At 32.2% G+C, this 22,061-nt stretch overlaps 1 protein-coding gene across 3 annotated transcripts in view; it reads left to right on the top strand.

The window, feature by feature from the left end:
• LOC134693705 (solute carrier family 2, facilitated glucose transporter member 1-like) overlaps positions 1–19,494 on the top strand; it is a 61,355-nt gene extending 41,861 nt beyond the window's left edge. For all 3 annotated transcript variants that reach the window (XM_063554599.1, XM_063554601.1, XM_063554600.1), the window contains exons 2-11: positions 4,372–4,479; positions 5,097–5,419; positions 6,884–7,008; positions 7,429–7,569; positions 8,058–8,195; positions 8,681–8,868; positions 9,917–10,147; positions 10,531–10,606; positions 17,169–17,296; positions 18,592–19,494. In XM_063554599.1, the coding sequence (XP_063410669.1) occupies positions 4,372–4,479; positions 5,097–5,419; positions 6,884–7,008; positions 7,429–7,569; positions 8,058–8,195; positions 8,681–8,868; positions 9,917–10,147; positions 10,531–10,606; positions 17,169–17,296; positions 18,592–18,786 (1,653 nt within the window). In that variant the 3' untranslated portion in view covers positions 18,787–19,494. The remainder of the gene's footprint in view (positions 1–4,371; positions 4,480–5,096; positions 5,420–6,883; positions 7,009–7,428; positions 7,570–8,057; positions 8,196–8,680; positions 8,869–9,916; positions 10,148–10,530; positions 10,607–17,168; positions 17,297–18,591) is intronic.
• Positions 19,495–22,061: the final 2,567 nt, after the last annotated feature.

Genomic DNA, 22,061 nt, shown 5'->3' with positions numbered 1-22,061 from the left:
GACTCCAATTTCATGATCAACTGAACATATAAAATGAAAGTGGGATTTTCAGGTTAAAGTTTTTGGTCAAGGTAGTTTTTGATGAAGCTGAAGTCCAATCAATTGAAACTTAGTACACTTGATGCTTATGATATGATATTTCTAATTTTAAAGCCAAATTAGACTTTTGACCCCAATTTCATGGTCCATACAACATGGAAAATGATAGTGCCAGTGGGGCATCTGTGTACTTTAGACACATTCTTGTTTTTAATAAAATATTAGAATTTGAGTCAAGTTTGTGAACATGATTTTGACAGCCAGTGCCCCTTTTAAATGTGGCTCTTTAATTTGTAAACATTTAAAATGAGAATGGGGAATGTGTCAAAGAGACAACATCCTGACAAAAGAGCATGAGACAACAACCAAAGGCCACCAACGGGTCTTCCACACAGCAAGAAAATTCCACAACTGATGCATATGGCTGGCTCCTAAATAAATAATGTGTACTTGTTGAGTGATAATGGAGGCCATACTAAACTACAAAGCATATAAATGAACTACAATGAAAAAGAAAACAAGACTTAACAAAGGCTAGATGTTCCTCACTGGTGCAGGTACATAAATGTGGCGGGTTCGACATGTTTTGTGAGATCTCAACCCTCCCCTTTACCATGATTACAAGTATTATTTTAAAATAATAACCTTCAGAATCACTTCACAAACATTACATCAACAAAGGGGATGCACAAGATTTAATAATTCAAATTACAAAAATGTATAGGTCAAGTTTGGTACAATTTTGGTTCTAGCAGAGTGAACACTTTTGAAAATTAATATTCATTCTTAAAAGTAAATATGAACTAACTGACATTTTGACTAATCTATTATCAAAGAAAAACTATATTTCTATTCAGACCACTCTTCCTGTTTACACTAATTTTTAGAGCTATTTTTGGAATTATTTGACTATATTTGGTATTTTCAATTATCCATCATGTTTGAAACTCTTCCCGCTTGCATTGTTAACATATTTGGGGAAATTTGTCAATCGTTTTCAACTGTTTGAAGTGATTCTGAAATTCCTCAAAAAATATATTTCCTTTATTTTCATTTACCAAATTGACGTAGGTTTCACACCTCTTGTTGAAAATTTAAAAGATTTCAATTTATTGACTTTGATTTCAAATTTAGCCTTGTACATTTAAATAATAATTATCTATGTAAACATCATTTATTCATTATTATATATTTGTGTAAGATAGTTGAATAATGATTATTTGACATGTTTTAAATGGTACATTTTCAAACATTTCAAACAAATTTTACATGTGAATTTGTTAACAAATGTACTGTTTCAACTTTAGTTGTGGACTTAAAGGCCAATAAATATATTTGTTTGTTTTGGGTTACCCTGCATACACTTTCTCAAATAAGAAGTTGTTGTATGATTGCTAACTATAGACAAATATGTATTGAAGGCCAAATACATTGCTATGAACTTTTAAAGTTCATCATACTGCAGTACTACCTTCAATAATGAGCAAAATTCATCTATTATAGTAAGCTATAAAAGTCCCCGGTATGTCAAAATGTGAAACAGATCTAAACACAAAAGAGAAAAACAGTGGCATGATCAATACTGAACACAATTTGACAGATGTCTGGTCAGTACTGTCTATACCCTTTTTCACATTTTTGTACCTATGAAATGCTACAACTGAGGTTGTTTTGCTTTAAAACACCTGCCCACTATACAATGTAGATATGTTTATGTGCAAGGTACCGGTCTAGCCACTAGTTTGATGCCCCAGACCAGTAAAATTTTATTAGGACTAGTAATTAAGTATAGTATTTGTAAAACTTTGTTTAATAGACATGTACAAAAAATGTCTGAATGGTGCACACTGGAGTGCTTCTGCTCACTCAAGTTTAAGATTATGTAAAAAAAGATTGAATACAAAGCATACATTGTAACTTTGCTCATAAACGCTTGTGGGAAAGACCTGAACCCTCGTTCTAGAGTCTAATATCACATTGATAGTAAATGTATTATTCAGAGTAAAAATATGGCATATTAGTACTCATATATGGTACATATAACTGATATATATTGTAAAAAAGAGGATTTATGATAATGAGGGGGAGGGTCAAAACAACGAAGCACCTTTGGTTTTTTCTAGATGATGTTATTAGTGTTTAAGATTGATGATTTTTAAAAGATGCAAGACAAAAAATGAATTGTCTACTTCATAAGATGAGCATAAGAGGTTAAATACATGTGATGTGCTCTGACATGTTTTTCTCACTATGGGCCCACTCACTTGTTGAAGGAAGAAAACCATCCTTTGCTTATAAGTATATTCCAAGAATACAAAAATGTTTCCCGTAACAAAAACTTCTCCTTAATTTAAAAGAGAAGATATGATTAATGGTATGATTGCCAATGAGTTTAACTTTAGTTCCTGTTTAAACAACAGGGTGTGTGATAAGAGTCTTATTTTGACCTATAATTTTTTCACAGAAATTTGAAGAAATTATAACTCACAATTTAAATTAATTTCTATTTTACAGATAAAGTAATATTAAAATAAGAAAAGAATAAGTAGTTAATGTCAATGACATCACAATAAATGAAGTGAACTAAACGAAAAGTCCCTTCTTGATAAAGGATCTATTGAGGTCAATTTTCAGATAGTTATAGGACTCCCAAATATAAATACATAATACATTTGATACTTATGAAATAATTTAAATACCAGGATCTTAGTCTACAGGTATGTACAAAACTTCCTGTGAAATGTATTTGTGGACCTAGAGTATGGGTGCACACAAAATGTTTTACTACAAAATCTGTTTCAAAATAAGCAACTTGTAGAAAAACTAAAGTTTAGGCTATTGTCATGATTGACTTTTTTCAACCTAAAATATCAGAGAATATTCATGACAAAGTTGTCACATTGCTTGACTGCATATGTGTGTATTATTATCTTGTTCGACAAGTTAAGTAGATCACCAGCCACATTGGTCAGTACAACACATAACAATTCCTCATGTTAATTTCATTGTTGACAGATGTACTTTACATGAAGAAATAAACAAGCTCAGCATCATCCATCACAGTTAGCATATACACAAGTACTAATTAACTTTCAGCTTTAACATCTTGTTGTTTGATTTTTTTGTGTGTAATATATATAAAGCAAAGTATTACTGTCATCACGATCATTGACTGTAGGTTAATAGAAAGAAAGAAAAGCAAGTCATTTAAGTATTTGTTTTTTCTTTACTAGTTTTCAAGGTTAGGTTCTACAGAGGTAGGCACACTGTGGGTTTTTTCTTTATTTTTTTTAAATCCTTATGAATGCATAGTTGTATAGATTGTTTAGTTTTTATTAGTTTTTTTTTACACCAAGTGGACTTTGGGAAATTTTGCTTGCAGTTGGTTACAACCTTGACCCTTCCTTTATTTTTTTTTTAACAAGCATAGTTGCTTCAGGGTTTCTTTTGATGGAAGCAAATTTGGGTGAAGTGACTTGGCAATGAATTAGTCCAAGATTACTCTGAAGTCCGATGGCTGTTTTGCCAGCAAGTCAGATGTCAGAGTAATCTAGACTAGCAAAGAATCAGAGTGATTTCAGGTGACACAGTAATGAAGAGGACGAAGTAATTTTTATCTTTATTAAAAATAAGTTCGACTGTAAATCTCACCCATTCATCAGCAAGGATTCTCTTTCACTGTAAATCACTCAAATACTGTGAAAAGTTACTACAAACTTGACTAGACAGTTTATCCAGACTGTAGCTGCAAACTTGCAATTATTGTTTATTTTTGTGGTTTTTAGTTAAAATTTAGGGTTATGAATAAGTTGGTAACCTGCAATATCATTCAGCAAAAGTTTGTTTACCTCTATTCATCATGTTCATTTGATATGTTTTCAAGAAAAAAATGTTTGGACAACTATCTGTAGTACCTTTCTTGTTTTCAAATTATCTAATCTCCCAGTTAATCTTCTTGTTCTGTACATACAGACATTCTACTCATTTTATGCAACTAGTTACATAAGTTATCTCCCCATGCTTTTTACAGTGCATTCTATAGAAATTTGGAACACGTTTTGTTTAAATCTTTGCAACATAATTTCTTTCTGTATCTCTTCCTTTATACAATGTATATGTATGAAAGTACAGAAAATAGTTACAATAACGAGGAAACTATGACTTAATATTTAAAGGTTGATGTTCAACTTTGTTAAATGTTTTAAGAATTTTTTTACATGAATGATTAAAACATTTCCTACAAAAAAAAACCAACTACATGTACATGTACTAAATGTAAAAAAATCATGAATTAAAAGTAAAGTTGAAAAATTTATTTCCTCTCTATTTCAGCGAGAGATAAATTATACTTTCACACTACTATTCAGTGTAGCAATATGTGTCATTGGCAACAGTTTCCTGTACGGGTACAATATTGGTGTAGTCAACAACCCAGCAGGGGTAAGTCTTTATATAGTTCATAACCTGGTTATTTTGATAGATTACGTAAACACAGTTTACATTACTGTAAAGAACATTTTTCTTTGTTCTACTGAGGACAATAAAATTTTCACAAGTTGTTATCCCAATTTCAATTCATGAACCATTTCCCATAGAGTTTAATTGATTCTCATTCATGAGATTTCAATTACTGTTGCTGCTTTACAAATAGATTCTATCACTGTTTAGTTTTTTAGTGTGTAACAATATTTCACCACTTGAGACAGTTGAATATTCAGTTACAAAATCTGTATTACAGTAGTACCAAAATATTCCAATGTGTTAATTTTAATAATATTCCCTTGCTCAAGCTGAACAGTGTTTATTTTTTATTTAGGAATCAATATAGACATCATATGCATGTACTTCATCAGTTGCTCCAAAGACTATCTATCAATAATACTAAAATAAGGACAGTGTGAAGAAAATAGCATTAAATGTACATGTTAAGACCACTTAATTTTAAATTGCCATCTTCTCAATGCACAAAAATAAGAAAACAATTTTTTGGGAGCTTTTTCATGTTTTTCAAAATGAATGTTTCAACACATACATCTTTCATTCTAATTTATTTTCAGGTGATACGTGTATTTTATGTAGAAACAATTATGATAAGAAGACAACTGCTCCCAGAAAATTGGTTTGAAATCAAAGATCAATATCTAGAAATGATGGAAAATATGAAAATGCAGAATCTTACTGTGATATCAGACACTAGTAATGCTACAGCACCGGGAAATGCATCCGGTTTTGACATTGGTAAAACTATTGCCAAGATCAAATTCGTTTCAGAAGAAGATGACAAAGTGGAACTCCTCTGGTCTGTGACTGTGGCCATTTTTGTTTTGTTTGGTATGATAGGAGCTTTTGCCTCTGGAAAATTTGCAGATTATTTTGGAAGGTAATTTAGGCAATGTTCAAATATTTGTAAGGTAATTTAGGCAATGTTCAAGTATTTGTAAGGTAATTTAGGCAATGTTCAAGTATTTGGAAGGTAATTTAGGCAAGGTTCAAGTATTTGGAAGGTAATTTAGGCAACTTTCAAGTATATTAAGAAGGTAATTAAGGCAACTATTTGTATTTTTGAGGTTTTAGAATACAACTTGTAGTGCATCACTAACATAATATTAGTGTAAAAAGAAGGATACCAAAGGGTAAAATGAAACCATAAATTGAAAAAGATGGACCAATCTGTCATAAAACAAAATGCTGCAAGAAAAATAGAAATGGCCCAAAGAACATGACATGGCTCAAAAAACATGACACACAGATGAATAAATAAATTAAGAAAAATAACTATGAAAAAAGGGTCTCAACCTATTTCAATATGTCAAGCTGCAGATGGCGAAGCTTTCATTCATCTGCTGTTTACAGCAAGAGGCAGAAAGGAGTAGGGGCCCTTATTTGGCCCAAAACTTACTGCAAATTTTAATGTTATCATACATATTTTAAAATTTACTGAAAAGTATCTAAGGTAAAAGGTATTCAGGAAAACAAAACAATTTTGGACATTGAACAAGTTACCATGGCAACAAACCATGACTTTATGTGTATATTTTGTAAAATTTAGTGATTTTCCTTGTTTTTCATCAAATTTTTAAGTACATTTGAGATTGAAAAAGTATGTGCGCACCCAAGAAACAACTGTATATTTGGTAAGATTTTGTCAATAGTTATAATAAAACTTCTGTTAAATTATTTTGTTGTTTCTTGGCTGCGCATGATGTTTCCACAACAGAAATAATGATAAAAAACATCAGAAATTCTGTATTTTTCATCGTTTTTGTGAAAACAGTACATATTATGACGTAATTGTGATGTCATCACATAAGAATCTTAATGTTTTTCATTTATATTTCTTGACCCTATGCATTTCTAAACATTATGTGCCAATTTGAAAAAGTTATCAAGCATTTTATTTTCTTGGGCCAAAACCAGGCCTTAATGCCCCTACTCCTTTACTGAACAATAAACACTTAAAACTAGATAATGCAGTATAACAGTGCATCAAGGAGAATTGAGTGACTCCAAGTCAATGGATAAAGAGGTGATTGTAATTAATTTACACTGTAAAATATATATATAAGAGAATAATAAAAAAAAGTATAAAGAATAGAGAAAAATTACCAGAAAATCAAGAATACAGAAATGAAGGACTCTCCTCTATCTTTTAGTTATCACAGTTAACAGATTATCTATTAGTTATCACAGTTGTTATCACAGTTAACAGATTATCTATTAGTTATCACAGTTAGCAGATTATCTATTAGTTATCACAGTTAACAGATTATCTATTAGTTATCACAGTTAACAGATTATCTATTAGTTATCACAGTTAACAGATTATGATTTCTTTTATTTTCAGAAAGAAAGGGATGATTATTATAACTGTAATCATGTTTGTGGCGGCCATTTGTGGCGGTATTCCAATCGTTGCACGTTCATTCGAGGTCATCATAGTTCATAGGGCTTTAGTGGGATTGCATTGTGGTATGTTTAGTTGTGATTAATGCACAATTTCAGGAAAAAATGCATTCTGGGTAAAGTGATGATGCAAGAAATTAAATTTCACTCAAAAGACATACTTAACTTCCTATCAAGTTATTGCATTAGCTATTCATGATTCGTTTTGATATTGGTTAATAAATCCTTATGAAATTTAATCTAGAAAAAGGGGCCATGTTAGAGCTTTTTCAAACCTACTCCTTTCATGTTTGATTTTATAGTTGATATTTCCCATTTAGTCATTGTATAAGCTTTGATTTATTGTGGTATTGGTCAATAAATCCGATTATGAAATTGAATCTAATAAGCACAGGCAATTGTAGGGCTTTTTCAAACCTACTCCTTTCAATTTTGTATTTATACCTCAAACTTGGGACTACAATCTAAGTTTTTCCTGTTTTTCAGGTTTGAATGTAAGTTTAGCATCATTGTATTTGGCGGAGATTTCACCAAAGAAGATCAGAGGGGCTATTGGAACTTGTCATCAGTTGTTTATTACGATCGGTATCCTATGGTCTAACATCATGGGAGTATCTAAACTTGCAGGTAATTTTACAAAATATATATTGGTATTAAATCTTATTGCTGAAAAGGTTTGAGATTAGAGAGTGCAGAAGAAAATTCTACCATATAGCTCTTCATATGTTTTGGTACTCAAATCCTAAGGACTTTGAAATATTTTGCTCTGAGCATTCCTGAGGAAAATGTTTAGAAAATGGGAGAAAAAAAATCAAATTTGATGAGCAACATGAATTATCATGAATTTTTTTTTAGTTTTTGTGTCAACTTTTGAGTACAATTCTGATGGAAAATATAGAAGTACAAAGATATAAACTTAATATTTAAGAGTGGAACCATTTTATGCTTAAGTCTGCATATAAGCCATAAGAATTTTTGTTGTTGTTGAACACTTATTAATTTTTGGTTTAATATATACATGAAAACTCATGAAAATTGAATCCACAGTTAAATATCTCTAAATAAAACAACAATTGTCTTACAACATTTTATGCAAGTATAATTACTTATTTTAGGAACTCACAAACAATGGCCATGGGTGTTTATTTTTAATGCTTTCCCAGCATTAATTTGTCTTGTGGCCATGCCATTTTGTCCAGAGAGTCCACGATACCTGCTCATCAATAGAGGAGACGAGGAAACTGCAAGACATGGTAAGATTTACAACATAGCTAAAAATACCATTGAAATTTTATTTCCTGATAATCCTTATAAAAATAATAATGGATAAACATTTCTAAACTTAAATACTCTATAGCTTATTTGGATTTTGCTATTTTCACTCAATTTGAATTGTCCATGAACAACAGCCAGCCCCTGGTAATTTTTGTACAAAAAAGCTAGAGCAAGATGTATTGTTAGATGCCCTCTTCCTTCACAATTAGATAAACTAATAAATAAAAGCAATGACTTTGATTTGATTTTATTCAAAATGCCATTCATGGTTTTGAAGATTTCAGTTTCAATTTAGTGAGAGTGGAACAGGGAGATGTCCTAGATTTTATCAGTGCCTTTTGGAGACTCATTACATTTCTTATTGAATGTAAAAAGCTTGTTTATCTACTTACACTAATATTTTGGTCTGATATTGATTATTTTTAATGCTATATATTTAAACACAGTATATTTCATGCTGTAGGATTAAAGTCTTTAAGAGGATATCTGGATGTTGAAGATGAGATTGATGAAATGAAAGTTGAAGCCAGGAAATCACAGAGTGTTAAACAGTTCTCCCTCAAAGAATTACTGACCAGTCCAGAATTACGTGTACCTATTATAATAGCCTGTTGTTTGCAGATCGCACAGCAATTCTCTGGAATCAATGCTGTAAGTATACACAAACAGCAGAGCAAGGGGGAGGGGGAGATACACACATAGAAGAGCAAGGGGTGGTAGGGTGGAGCTACACACACAGCAGAGAAAGGGGAAGGGTGGAGCTACACACATAGCAGAGCAAAGGGGTGGGAGAGTTTAGCTACACACATAGCAGAGCAAGGGGTGGGAGGGTGGAGCTACGCTCATAGCAGAGCAAGGGGTGGGAGGGTGGAGCTACACACATAACAGAGCAAGAGCTACACACATAGCAGAGCAAAGGGTTGGGAGGGTGGAACTACACACATAGCAGAGCAAGGGATGGGATGGTGGAGCTACAAACAACAGAGCAAGGGGGTTGGAGGGTGGAGCTACACACGTACCAGAGCAAGGGGTTGGAGGGGTAGCTTCACACATAACAGAGCAAGGGGGTGGGAGGGTGTAGCTACACACATAGCAGAGCAAGGGGTGGGAGGATGGAGCTACACACATAGCAGAGCAAGGGGTGGGAGGGTGGAGCTACACACATAGCAGAGCAAGGGGTGGGAGGGTGGAGCTACACTCACAGAGCAGAGCAAGGGGTGGGAGGGTTGAGCTACACACATAGCAGAGCAAGGTGGTGGGATGGTGGAGCTACACACATTGCAGAGCAAGGGGGGAGGGGGAGCTCGGGCAAATAGGAAATTTGTCAGTCGTTTAACAGGTAATGTTGTAATTCATCCATACTCTTCACCCATACTCACAAAATCTACAAAAATTGGTATCCAATGAATTATAAGGGACAACATCAAAAGATCAATGTAGGATAAAAAAAAAAAATCAAATAGTTTGGTGGGGGGGGGGGGGGTATATTTGATACAAGTTTTGTTTATTCAAAATCGATTTTAAATATCTTTATTGGTCAATTAATTTCACCCATATTAAGTTGAGAAGTGGGAGGGGGGGGGGGGGAAACTATGTGAATTAAGTTTTTATCCTACGTTGATCTTTTGATGTCGTCCCTCATGAATCCACAGTAATTACAGACAAAATAAGATAATTACTCAAAATTTGTTCTCCGCAGGTGATGTCCTATTCTAGTTTTATGTACGAGAATGCCGGTGTTAACCTAAACCTTATTGAGTGGATAGTGTGTCTGACCAGTCTGATCAACATGCTGACCACCATACCAGCTGTACCTATGATTGAGAAACTTGGCAGACGGATGCTTCTTCTTTTCCCCATGGTTTTGATGGCAGTATCTTTTGTAATATTAACAATCTTCCACAATTTGCAGTATGACGAGGGACTACAAGTAAGTGTTAACCAACGTCCACAATGAAAGATATAAATACCACTATATTTTTGTTTGTATACTACAGACCAAGTGTATTTTGCAAAATTGTACATGTCCATGGTGAGAAGGAATTTTATATTTTTTTATATGCCCGAATTTGTTTAGATTCAGTAAAATTATATTTTTGTGAATTTTTGATTTCTGGATTTTCCAAAGACTGCCTACAAACCATTTTCAAATTTATACTTAATTTACACTTGAATTTGGTTTTACTCAGAAAATCTGGTATTCTAAAGTTGGACAATTGATATAAATGTATCTTGATTTGACAAATATTGCAATCTATGGTGTTATTGACTCTTTATTTCTACAATAGAACTAATTTCTGTTTCTTTTTTCAGGGAAGTCGTCATATCTTTGCCATAATAGGTATAGTGGCCATGCACACATATGTCATTGGTTTTGCCGTTGGTCTTGGTAAGTTTATTTTAATAGAGGGTATACAGTGATGCAAAGGATCAGAACAATACAGGGGAAAGAAGAATGATAATCTAGTGTAATAAAGCTTTTGTACGTCAAGAATAATATCAAAAGATATAAGAAGAGGTGGTATGAGTGCCAATGAGACAACTCTATATCCAAGTCACAATTTGTAAGAGTACACCATTATAGGTTAAAGTAAAATATTCAGCACAAAGCCTTGGCTCACACCAAGTGTGAAACCATTCAAACAGGAAAACCAACATTCTAATCTATATAAAAAATGAGAAACAAGAAACACAGCAACAAACAACATCCACTGAACATCAGGTTCCTGACTTAGGACTGGTTCAAACAAATGCAGGTGGATCAAATGGTTTTTAAAAGTTACCAACCTTCACCAGTACCCTTACCTGAAACAATAGTTGAACATCACAACATAGAAAAAAAACACTGTAAAATATCAATTGAATTAGCTGAACTCAATGAATGTCTCTAAATAACAGGACAGCCAAAATTTAGAATAAATTTGTTCCACTTAATATGACATTATTAAAGCAGAGTTTCAATAAAAGGTTATTTTCGCAAACGAATAATTTTCCTTTTTTAAGCAGTTAAGCTGCCGTATGCCAGCACCCTAGATTTGTGTTCTACCCAATAAGTGCTGAAATATGTGCCATTGTTATTATCTAGCTGGATGTTATGTTATTTATAACTAATTGGAAAGTTTTTTCATACTTTTAATTCTTGATTATAAAAAATATGATCAGAAAAAACTTAAAATATTGTCTAATTATCCAAAAGTTTTGAAGTTGCACATAAGAAGTAGGGCACATTAGGAATCTTTATGAAGTTTATTATCCCCTGAGATTTTGTTTAAGCTGTCAAAGAACAAACGAATGAAATGTTAAATCGGCAAAAATCTCTAAAGACAAGTAGTATAGATTTTCCAAATGGCAAATGTCGTAGGAATATTGTTTGTCGTCAATACGCAGTCAACTATGTCAGTGGTCTTAAAATAAGTTCCACTGTTCATGCTGTTTTACTGTTCAGGCAATTTTAAATTATAAGACGAAATATTTTGTATCTTTTCAATTTGGAGGCAGGGGTTCAAATCAGCGGCTGTCCAAGGTTTGCGACCTTCCACTTTTGCAATCGGACTTTCGACTTGGTTATTAGCTACGCTCGACATGCCCGACTTGAGAAAAAATAACTTTGCAAACCTTTTTACCAGTCTCCTAATAAACGATCTCAAAACTTGTTTTTAGCTTTATTATTCATGACAGCAATGTTCATTTTGTTCAACCACTAGCTTTATACAGAAAATCGCCGACAAATAACGTGTAAATTAAAGTAAAATCGTATCTGACAAAAACAACATTGAAAACCAAATAGCTGGCATGAGGTAGCAATACACAGTTAGATGTTTAGTTTCGCATTATGGCCCCTGTGATTTTTTTTAAATATGAAAGTTTTTGTATAATAAAATTGATTTTAGATAATTGAAGAATAAATATAGCCAAAATAGTGGGTTTATATGAACATTTAGATTGTTTTAACATGTTTTATAGGCCATTCATATGATTGACAATCCATATTTTCCTATCTGTACCGTCCATAGGTCCATAAATTATTGTAGTGTTTATCAACAAAGATTTTGTGCTCGAGGTTTTCAATTAAATTTTATGGAAAAACGAGCAGAAATGCATATGATTTTGAGCTCAACTGGCCTAAAAGGCAATGTGAGCTTTTCTCATCACTTGGCGTCCGTCGTCGTCGTCGTTAACAATTTTTAAACATCTTCTCCTCTGACACTACTGAATGGATTTGGATGAAACTTAGTTATCTATTAATCATGTTTTTCTTTGTCTTATATTTTCTCCTATTTATTTGTATTGTAGTTCTGTAATATTATGTTGTCATTTCAATGTTATATTTAACTTTGCCATTAAAGTGCGAGGTTTGGCATGCCACAAAACCAGGTTCAACCCACCACTTTTATTCCCCTTTAAAAGTGTCCTGTACCAAGTCAGGAAGATGGTTATAGTTATATTATTGTTCGTTTCTCTGTGTGTTGCATTTTAACGTTGAGTCGTTTGTGTTTTCTCTTATTTTTGAGATATTGAGATAAGACGTGGCACGGTACTTGTCTATCCCAAATTCATGTATTTGGTTTTCAAGTTATATTTGTTATTCTCGTGGTATTTTGTCTGATGCTTGGTCCGTTTCTGTGTGTGTTGCGTTTCGGTGTTGTGTTGTTGTTCTCCTCTTATATTTAATGTGTTTCGTTCGGTTTTGGTTTGTTACCCCGATTTTGTTTTTTGTCCATGGATTTATGAGTTTTGAACAGCGGTATACTACTGTTGCCTTTATTTAGCATGATTGTTCCTTAGATTATCCTGCACAAAGTTAGTGCTTGGATTTTTGATCCGTCAAAAAACATGGCCGCCGTTACTTAAAATAGAACATAGGGGTCAAATGCAGTTTTTGGCTTATATCTCAAAAACGAAGGCATTTAGAGCAAATCTGACATGGGGTAAAAAGGTTCATTAGGTCAAGATCTATCAGCCCTGAAATTTTCAGATGAATCAAACAACCCATTGTTGGGTTGCTGCAATTGAATTGGTAATTTTAAGGAAATTTTGCAGTTTTTGGTCATTATCTTGAATATTATTAAGATAAAGATAAACTGTAAACAGCAAAAATGATCAGCAAAGTAAGATATACAAATAAGTTAATATGACCAAAATTGTCAATTGACCCCTTAAGGGGTTATTGTCCTTTAATGACAATTTTTCACAATTTGTTCATCATATTTGCAACTTTAAAAAATCTTCTCCTCTAAAACTACTCAACCAAACTTCAACTGAATGATCAGTAGGGTGTATAAAATAAAGTTTGTGTTTTATTTTCAATTTCGTCAAAAAACATGGCCGTTATGGCTAAAAATAGAACACAGGGTAAAATGCAGTTTTTGGCTTATATCTCAAAAACTCCAGCATTTAGGGCAAATAAGACAAGAAGTTAAAGTATTTATTAGGTCAAGGTCTACCTGTCCTGAAATTTTCAGCCGAATTGGGTAACTGGTTTTTCAGGTATAATGCCCCTGAATTGATGATTTTAAAGAAATTTTGCAGTTTTTGGTTATTATCTTGAATATTATTATAGATACAGATAAACTGTTAATAGGAAAAATATTAAGCAAAGTAAGATCTACAAATAAGTCAATTTGACCAAAATTGTCAATTGACCCCTTAAGGAGTTATTGCCCTTTAAAGACTTTTTTCACAATTTGTTCATCATGTTGACTTACTTTAAAAAATCTTCTCGTTTGAAACTGCTGTATCAATTTCAGCCAAACTTTTCAGCCAAACTTAGGCTAAATGAGTTTCAAAGTATCTAGTATAAATTTTATATTTTATTTCCTTGTATGTCAAGAAACATAGGTCCTACGGCTAAAATAAAACAGGAGAATTTTTTTTTTTTTTTGCTTTTGAAGAAAATAGGACGATTCAAAGAACATTTAAATAAATTGAAAAGCCAAAATAATCATTGATGAGAGATTTAACAAAAAAAATTAAGGTGAGCGATTCAGGCTCTTGAGAGCCTCTTGTTTTTTAACCACTTGATAGATATAAACCTATGGATTCAGGAAAGGTATCACTGTAGTTGATTGAAATTTTCCTTTAGACCAAATTTTGGAGACTTTTGTGACATGTTCAACCCCCTTTTTTCCTATATTTTGTATCTAAGATCCTATTCCGGAAGAGAATATGGGTAATTCCAAGTTTTGGCGATCAACGTTTAAAAAAATCAGACAGATGACAAAATACATCTTTTATAAACGCTAGAATTGAAAACCAAAAGATATATGAAAAAGAATGAAAAAACAGAAAATATTTGAATTGAAACTGAAATTACTTTTTGACAAATTTTGATGTCAAAATCCAATACAATGTGAGTCTTTGTGACATCTGGGAACAGTATATCTAACAATATATATGGTCCTGGTGACAGTATAAACTTTCTTTATCAGTAATAAATGTTGGTAAAGCAAGTTAGATGCTTTTAAAGTGTAAACATATGACTGCAATTTCAATGGGTATTTTTATGCCCCACCTACAATAGTAGAGTGGCATTATGTTTTCTGGTCTGTTCGTCCCTTCGTCCGTCCATCCGTCCGTCTGTCCCTCTTCAGGTAAGTTTTTGGTCAAGGTAGTTTTTGATGAAGTTGAAGTCCAATCGACTTCAAACTTGGTACACATGTTCCCTTTAATATGATCTTTCTAATTTTAATGCCAAATTAGAGATTTTACTCCAATTTCACGGTCCAATGAACATAGAAAATGATAGTGCGAGTGGGGCATTCATGTACTGAGGACATATTCTTGTTTTCTCAATTTTGATGGGTCAGTTAAAATAGCTGGAAGTTTCTTATTTTACACAGATAGTGCAACTAGAGATCCCCACCACATATATTCATGTATGGGACAATATAACTAATCAAATGAAATATAGAGAGAGTCCTAAGGGTCACCCTACCCAATCCTGTTTGATAACTTGGAAACAGATGAGATCCCCATCCCTCAACCATATATATATTCATGTATTGGACAATATAACAAACCAAATGAAATATAGGGGAAGTCACTGGGGTTCCCCCCCCCCCCCCCCTGTTTGAAAACTTGATAACAGTCGAGATCCCCACCCCTAAACCATATAGATTCATGTATGGGACAATATAAAAAATCAAATGAAAAATAGGGGTAGTCCCTAGGGCCACTCCATCCCCTCTTGTGTGTGTTTTGGGAACTTGTAAAATATTGAGATACCAACTCCTAAACCATATATTCATTCCTGTTTGTCATTTCAAAAAGATTAAATGACATACAAGGTCAATCTCATAGAAGTTACATATGCATATCACTTTGCTAGACCGAACACCTTTCATTTTATTCCAAACTTAGACATCATGGACTTGGGGTGAAGGTGGGAGTCATTTACATTTACTATGGACAGGTCAGTCAGACCTCACCATTGTAGTAGTAAACATTTGTCTGATTTGTGTCTCATAACTTTTGTACTGTAGAACACAAACTCAGTTTTCTTTCCAGGGAAGCAAGTCCATTCATACTATAACAAGCTCGTTCTAAAGTCAACTTGAACTACTAACAGTCAATTAATACAAACAATTACAATCAACTAGAAGAACTGCAATCATTGCGAATTTGTACCACTGCTGACTCAAGACTCATGACCACGAAATAAAATATACTTGATATATACGTTGCTATTGAAAACCTTGATAAAACATGAATTATTTGCCTAAATTATTAATTCATTAAATGAACATAAATGTACAATTATATATGAATGTTTAATATTTGTTCTTTTAAATCTTTAAAAAAAATATTGAAGCAACATTGTCACAGTTTTCAAAATTATGATTGCCTTGGTTTTTGGTTAACTGCATACAGTGCTTACAGCGCTTTGATTTATTTTTGTCATTAAACAGGACCAATTCCTTTTATTTCTCTCATTAAACAGGACCAATTCCTTTTATTTCTCTTATTAAACAGGACCAATACCTTTATTTTTCTCATTAAACAGGACCAATTCCTTTTATTTCTCTCATTAAACAGGACCAATACCTTTATTTTTCTCATTAAACAGGACCAATTCCTTTTATTTCTCTCATTAAACAGGACCAATACCTTTATTTTTGTCATTAAACAGGACCAATTCCCTTTATTTCTCTCATTAAACAGGACCAATACCTTTATTTCTCTCATTAAACAGGACCAATACCTTTATTTTTTTCATTAAACAGGACCAATTCCTTTTATTTCTCTCATTAAACAGGACCAATACCTTTATTTTTGTCATTAAACAGGACCAATTCCTTTTATTTCTCTCATTAAACCGGACCAATTCCTTTTATTTCTCTCATTAAACAGGACCAATACCTTTATTTTTCTCATTAAACAGGACCAATACCTTTATTTTTGTCATTAAACAGGACCAATTCCTTTTATTTCATTCATTAAACAGGACCAATACCTTTATTTTTGTCATTAAACAGGACCAATTCCTTTTATTTCTCTCATTAAACCGGACCAATTCCTTTTATTTCTCTCATTAAACAGGACCAATACCTTTATTTTTGTCATTAAACAGGACCAATTCCTTTTATTTCTCTCATTAAACAGGACAAATTCCTTTTATTTCTCTCATTAAACAGGACCAATTCCTTTTATTTCTCTCATTAAACAGGACCAATACCTTTATTTTCTCTCATTAAACAGGACCAATTCCTTTTATTTCTCTCATTAAACAGGACCAATTCCTTTTATTTCTCTCATTAAACAGGACCAATTCCTTTTATTTCTCTCATTAAACAGGACCAATTCCTTTTATTTTTCTCATTAAACAGGACCAATACCTTTATTTTTGTCATTAAACAGGACCAATTCCTTTTATTTCTCTCATTAAACAGGACCAATTCCTTTTATTTCTCTCATTAAACAGGACCAATACCTTTATTTTTCTCATTAAACAGGACCAATTCCTTTTATTGTTGTTGGTGAGATATTCAGACAGGAACCCAGAGCAGCTGCTATGAGCTTATCATTGACCTTCAACTGGATCTGTAATTTTATTCTTATGATGGTATTCAGATTTATGCAGGCAAGTATTTATGAAGAAAATTTATTGATCATACTAACTTGTTGTTAGTTGTAAATTGTATTAAAATTTTTATTTTTTATTTTATGTATTTTTCCTCTTTGATAATGGAGCCCTCAAACTATGGTCTTTTTTTTTAAGTTACAGGTTTGATTGAATTTGTTGAACACTTCTTTTTAGTAGGGTTTCAATATACTCTACACACTTATTTCTGATGAAAACATATAAATGTTGGATACGCCAATGAGACAGCAACCAAATGACCAAAAACATTTATCAAGGACATCTGAAGGGTAACATGTTGTCTTCAACAACAAACATGTGCTGATACAATATATCTATCTCAAAATCACCTGTATTTGAGAATAAATTAAACACCTCCCAAAAAAGTACAAAGTTCTGTCATCACTGCTGAATTCTCCAAATAACATAAAAGATTAAAAAAAAATTTGAGATAAAATATTACTGCTGAGGTTTGCTAAATTTGAAATAGAAAAAAGACCTTTTTTCATTAAGATAGTTATAGTTAATTATTTCAAAGATTACATCAAATCAAACAATGGAATAAAATTGGTATTTGCTACTTCTCTGTTTAGTATGAGCATAAGAAGTCCCAACAATTTGTCCTGGTAGGTTGCCACGTCTTCCTGAAAACTGTAACCTTGTGAACTAGCAATTTAAATACCCTGCTCAGCATGTCTTGATATAAAACAGGAAGATGTGGAATGAATGCAATTGAGACAACCCCCCAAAAGAGACCAATTAAAGCAGAAGTTAACAACTATAGATCACAGTACAGCTTTCAACGAGGATCAAAACACAGTACAGTGCAGGCGATTTGGTGTCACGATATCACAGTAGCATGGGTTCAAATCCCGGCGAGGGAAGAACCAAAAATTTGCGAAAGCAAATTTACAGATCTAACATTGTTGGGTTGATGTTTAGACAAGTTGTATAAATATAATTGACATGATTCATTTGACATCGTGCTATTATTGAAGAAGGATATCTGTTATCCGAAATATCTAATATTTGTATATTTTATCGTTATTTTATGGTGATGTTGTACCCTTTTTGACTTGTTATATATTATATTTTGTAGTGTACAGAATCATATTACATGATCCATCGCCCTGTAAGATTGATCGTTGCCTATTTATTCAGTCATTTTATATATATATATATATATATAAATATATTGGCTACCCAAAATTTTAACTTTAATTCATGATTTGCCAGTGGAAATTTGGAACAGCCATCCATATTTGTATTAACATTTATTGTATTTTCTGTTGCAGAAAGCCATGAGGGGATTTGTATATTTGCCATTCATTGGAGTGCTCGTGTTAGCCCTAATCTTTATATGGTTTATGGTTCCGGAAACTAAGAACAAAACATTCGATCAGATAGCTGCTTCAATACACAAGGGTGGACGGAACCAAGATAATATGTTAAACCATGAGGGGGAAGAACTACAATCGATGAAAGCTTGATGAATGCATATCTTAGATGCTGTTTATTTTTAGTGGATATTTTGACGTTGATCGCTTTTGTTGTAGACTTAGGGCTCAATTGTTTTGTTAAGTGTGTTCCAGACATATTCATTGAGGCCCTGTTACAAGATCACTTTCACAAAATGACTTCAGTAAAGACATCTGTTTATAGTAGCAGAGGAAAATCATTCCAGTCAGGCATTTAAATGTTTAACCATGGCAACACTATTAAAGTTGCTATGGTTTCAAAGGAATACCTTTTAGACGCGCTCATTTTCATACATACGTACATAAAACATGTATGTTCATTCACTATTGCAGTTTTATTGCGATTCTTCATCTAACCATCTATCATTATCTTCATTGATTATATTATAAACTAGCCAAACTTCATTCTTCATCACATAAATTATGTGTAACCATTGGCTAGTTAACAGAAAAACTACTTTATAAGTAGACAGTAACTTATGCTAAGTAATATTATTGTGTACAAAATCAAATAATTTGAGGATTTACAAATTGTACCTTTACACAGAAGAATCACACAATTTGCCTGCATGTAATTTGTTAATTCATAGGATAAAATCAATGGGGAGCAAACCAGAATTTTAAAGTTTATGCTGTGTATCGTCTAATATACAGACACAAAATTTACAACCATTCCATAAAAAAAAAATCGGATAAGATTCAGTTATATTAAATTTTAAAGTAAGGGAAATATTTTTTGACTGTTTAAATGTTGAACACTGTTTATCTAGTCACATGCATTTGTTAGGCCTTTTTTCTGGAAATGTATTTGTTAGGTCCTTCCATATTCTGGTCATGTATTTGTAAGGCATTTATTCTGGATATGTATTTGTAAGCCCCTTATTCTAATGAAGTCAGATTTTTTGGCGTTTGTATGATTTTGTAACAGGGCCTGTTGTTATAACCTTCAATTGTGGCTTACCTCATTGTTAATGCAGCTAACATTTTATGATTGTATGTAATTATGATATATGCATTATACGTAATAGTTGAACTTGTTTAAAGCTGTCATTGGGCATTATGAGCTACTTGTAAAATATTTTATCACGGAGAAAAAAAATTATAATAGGTTTATAGCATTCCACCTAGAACTATTCCTTAAAAGCAAATGATGGACCATGCATAAGGACTTTGGTATGGGATCAAATATGTACAAAAAAATGTGTTTGAAAATCTCTGTACTTAAAAACCCCATTTACAAATAGCCTTTTTCAGGTCCCATATGTTTAGACGGAATATTCCTCAACTCCTAATCATGTTAATATTAAGCAACAAATTGCATATTAACCAATTGATAAAAAAAAATGTTATCTCTTGTGTGGGTGTTTTTAATAGTAGCTCTATTTAAGCTGAGTGTCAATGGAAACACAACTCTCATCATTCTTTGCACTGCCATTCTTTCTAGTCAAATCAACTCCTAAATTGTGGGGGGAAGGGTACGCCTCTGATATTGTGGTTCACAGAAATAGAAATATACTTAAAAAAGTTGTGGTATGTCATCAACAATTAAAAGTAAGATTTATGAATATAAAATTAAGAATTAAAACAATTATTTTACCTTAGAATTTACAAACATATTTTTACATATTTTTACAGTTTATTCTTGAATTAGATATGTATTCACTGTAGCGTGAAAATCAGTATTATTTGAAAATTGCTAACTATTATGTGTCAGAACCAAAAATCTCTATTCTTAATTATGTTTTCTCAATCACAGACTGGAAAATCTATTAAAGGTTCATGATGTATCAACAGCAAAACAAAAAATGAGTACATGTTTTTATCATAACAAAAATATCATATAGGTGTTGTGTTTCTTTTGGCACTCAGTATATAAAAATTTATGAGCCAAAATAACAAGTGCCAAATACCATCAATTATAAATCCATCAAGTATTTATTTAAAATTGTTGTCCCCACTTCACAACAATGTTTAGAAGTGAAAGACTGCTGTAATTAAGGCTTATAACTATCCTATAGCTGAATGTATGCCTTGTATGAGTAAAACTATTGTATTCCTGCGACACCAAATTGATTATATGTTCTTTTGAAAAGTCTTAAATTGTAGTAGATCAACCTATATCATTTATAACAAATTTTGTTTTTTTTTGGGAGGGGGAGTGTAGTAAGATAAAAATAAAAAGAATAAAATGAGCATGGAACTTTTAATTGCTGTCAAAAGTAGAAAATGAAAGTGGAAAAACGAAATTGTGGCAAATAGACATATTGTATAGAAAAAGCTGTATGTGCAATAGATATCCTTGTCATTTTGAATAGGAAATATGAAAACAAAAATAGGTATTGTATGATTTATCTATTATTTAATTGCGCATTGTCATAACACAATTGAATCTCCTTTATATATACATGTATGCTGTTGATTGTTGTTTTCCTGGAAGCCATCTTTACAGTTATTTTAGTTCTCATGGAAACGTCATTTATACTTTTGCCATAGCTTTGTTTTTTAAGTCGTATGGTGAATGAAAGAGAAAATTTGTGAAATTTTGTGAGTCAATCCTAAATTTGTAAACAAGAGAGTAACAATCTGTTTTGCCTTAAAAATGCGACATGGTTATTGTTTGAAAAACTACTTTTTTATTAAATTGTTATATGTTTCACTCTTTGTTTACATGTTGAAATAACACATGTTAATCCTTGAATCTCGCACACAGACATACCTTTACTCAGAAAAAATGTTTGCACCCATGAAAACATGTTAGTTTTGTTAAATGCATATATATGTATAGTTAAAGTTTTTGTTAATTATAGTTAATTATAGTAAACTTTGTACCTGCATCTTTTTTGTGGCATATTTTTTGCAAAGTTGTTTCATGTAAAGAAAGAGTCAATAGTTTTAAGGTTTTTTTATATGACATATTTTCTTCCTCATGAGAAATTTAAGACTAAAAGTAGTCATAAAATCCCAAAAATATATGTAACAGTACCTAAACTATGAGTTATATTATTTTTGTGCGTTTTTGATAGAACTGTTCAATACTTTATTGGAACTCCAATTTTGATATGACCCCCTGACCCTTGACACTAACCTGTATTTTAAATAGCTACAGGTGAATTCCTGCTTTGGTTGTTGTACCTAAGATTGGGTATTAAGAAAATTGAGAGAATACCATTTGTGACTCTTGCTTTTGCTACATAAATTCATTTGTTGAAGAGATTTTTAAAGAATGGAGCTAGTTCATATAATAAATAAGATCTTCTATTATTGTTTCATTGGGAAATAGAAGGAAA

This window comes from Mytilus trossulus, chromosome 12, assembly GCF_036588685.1.
Source record: "Mytilus trossulus isolate FHL-02 chromosome 12, PNRI_Mtr1.1.1.hap1, whole genome shotgun sequence".
Classification (NCBI taxonomy): domain Eukaryota; kingdom Metazoa; phylum Mollusca; class Bivalvia; order Mytilida; family Mytilidae; genus Mytilus; species Mytilus trossulus.
The sequence above is the reverse complement of the archived record's forward strand: the minus strand, read 5'-3'. Positions and strand labels throughout refer to the sequence as shown.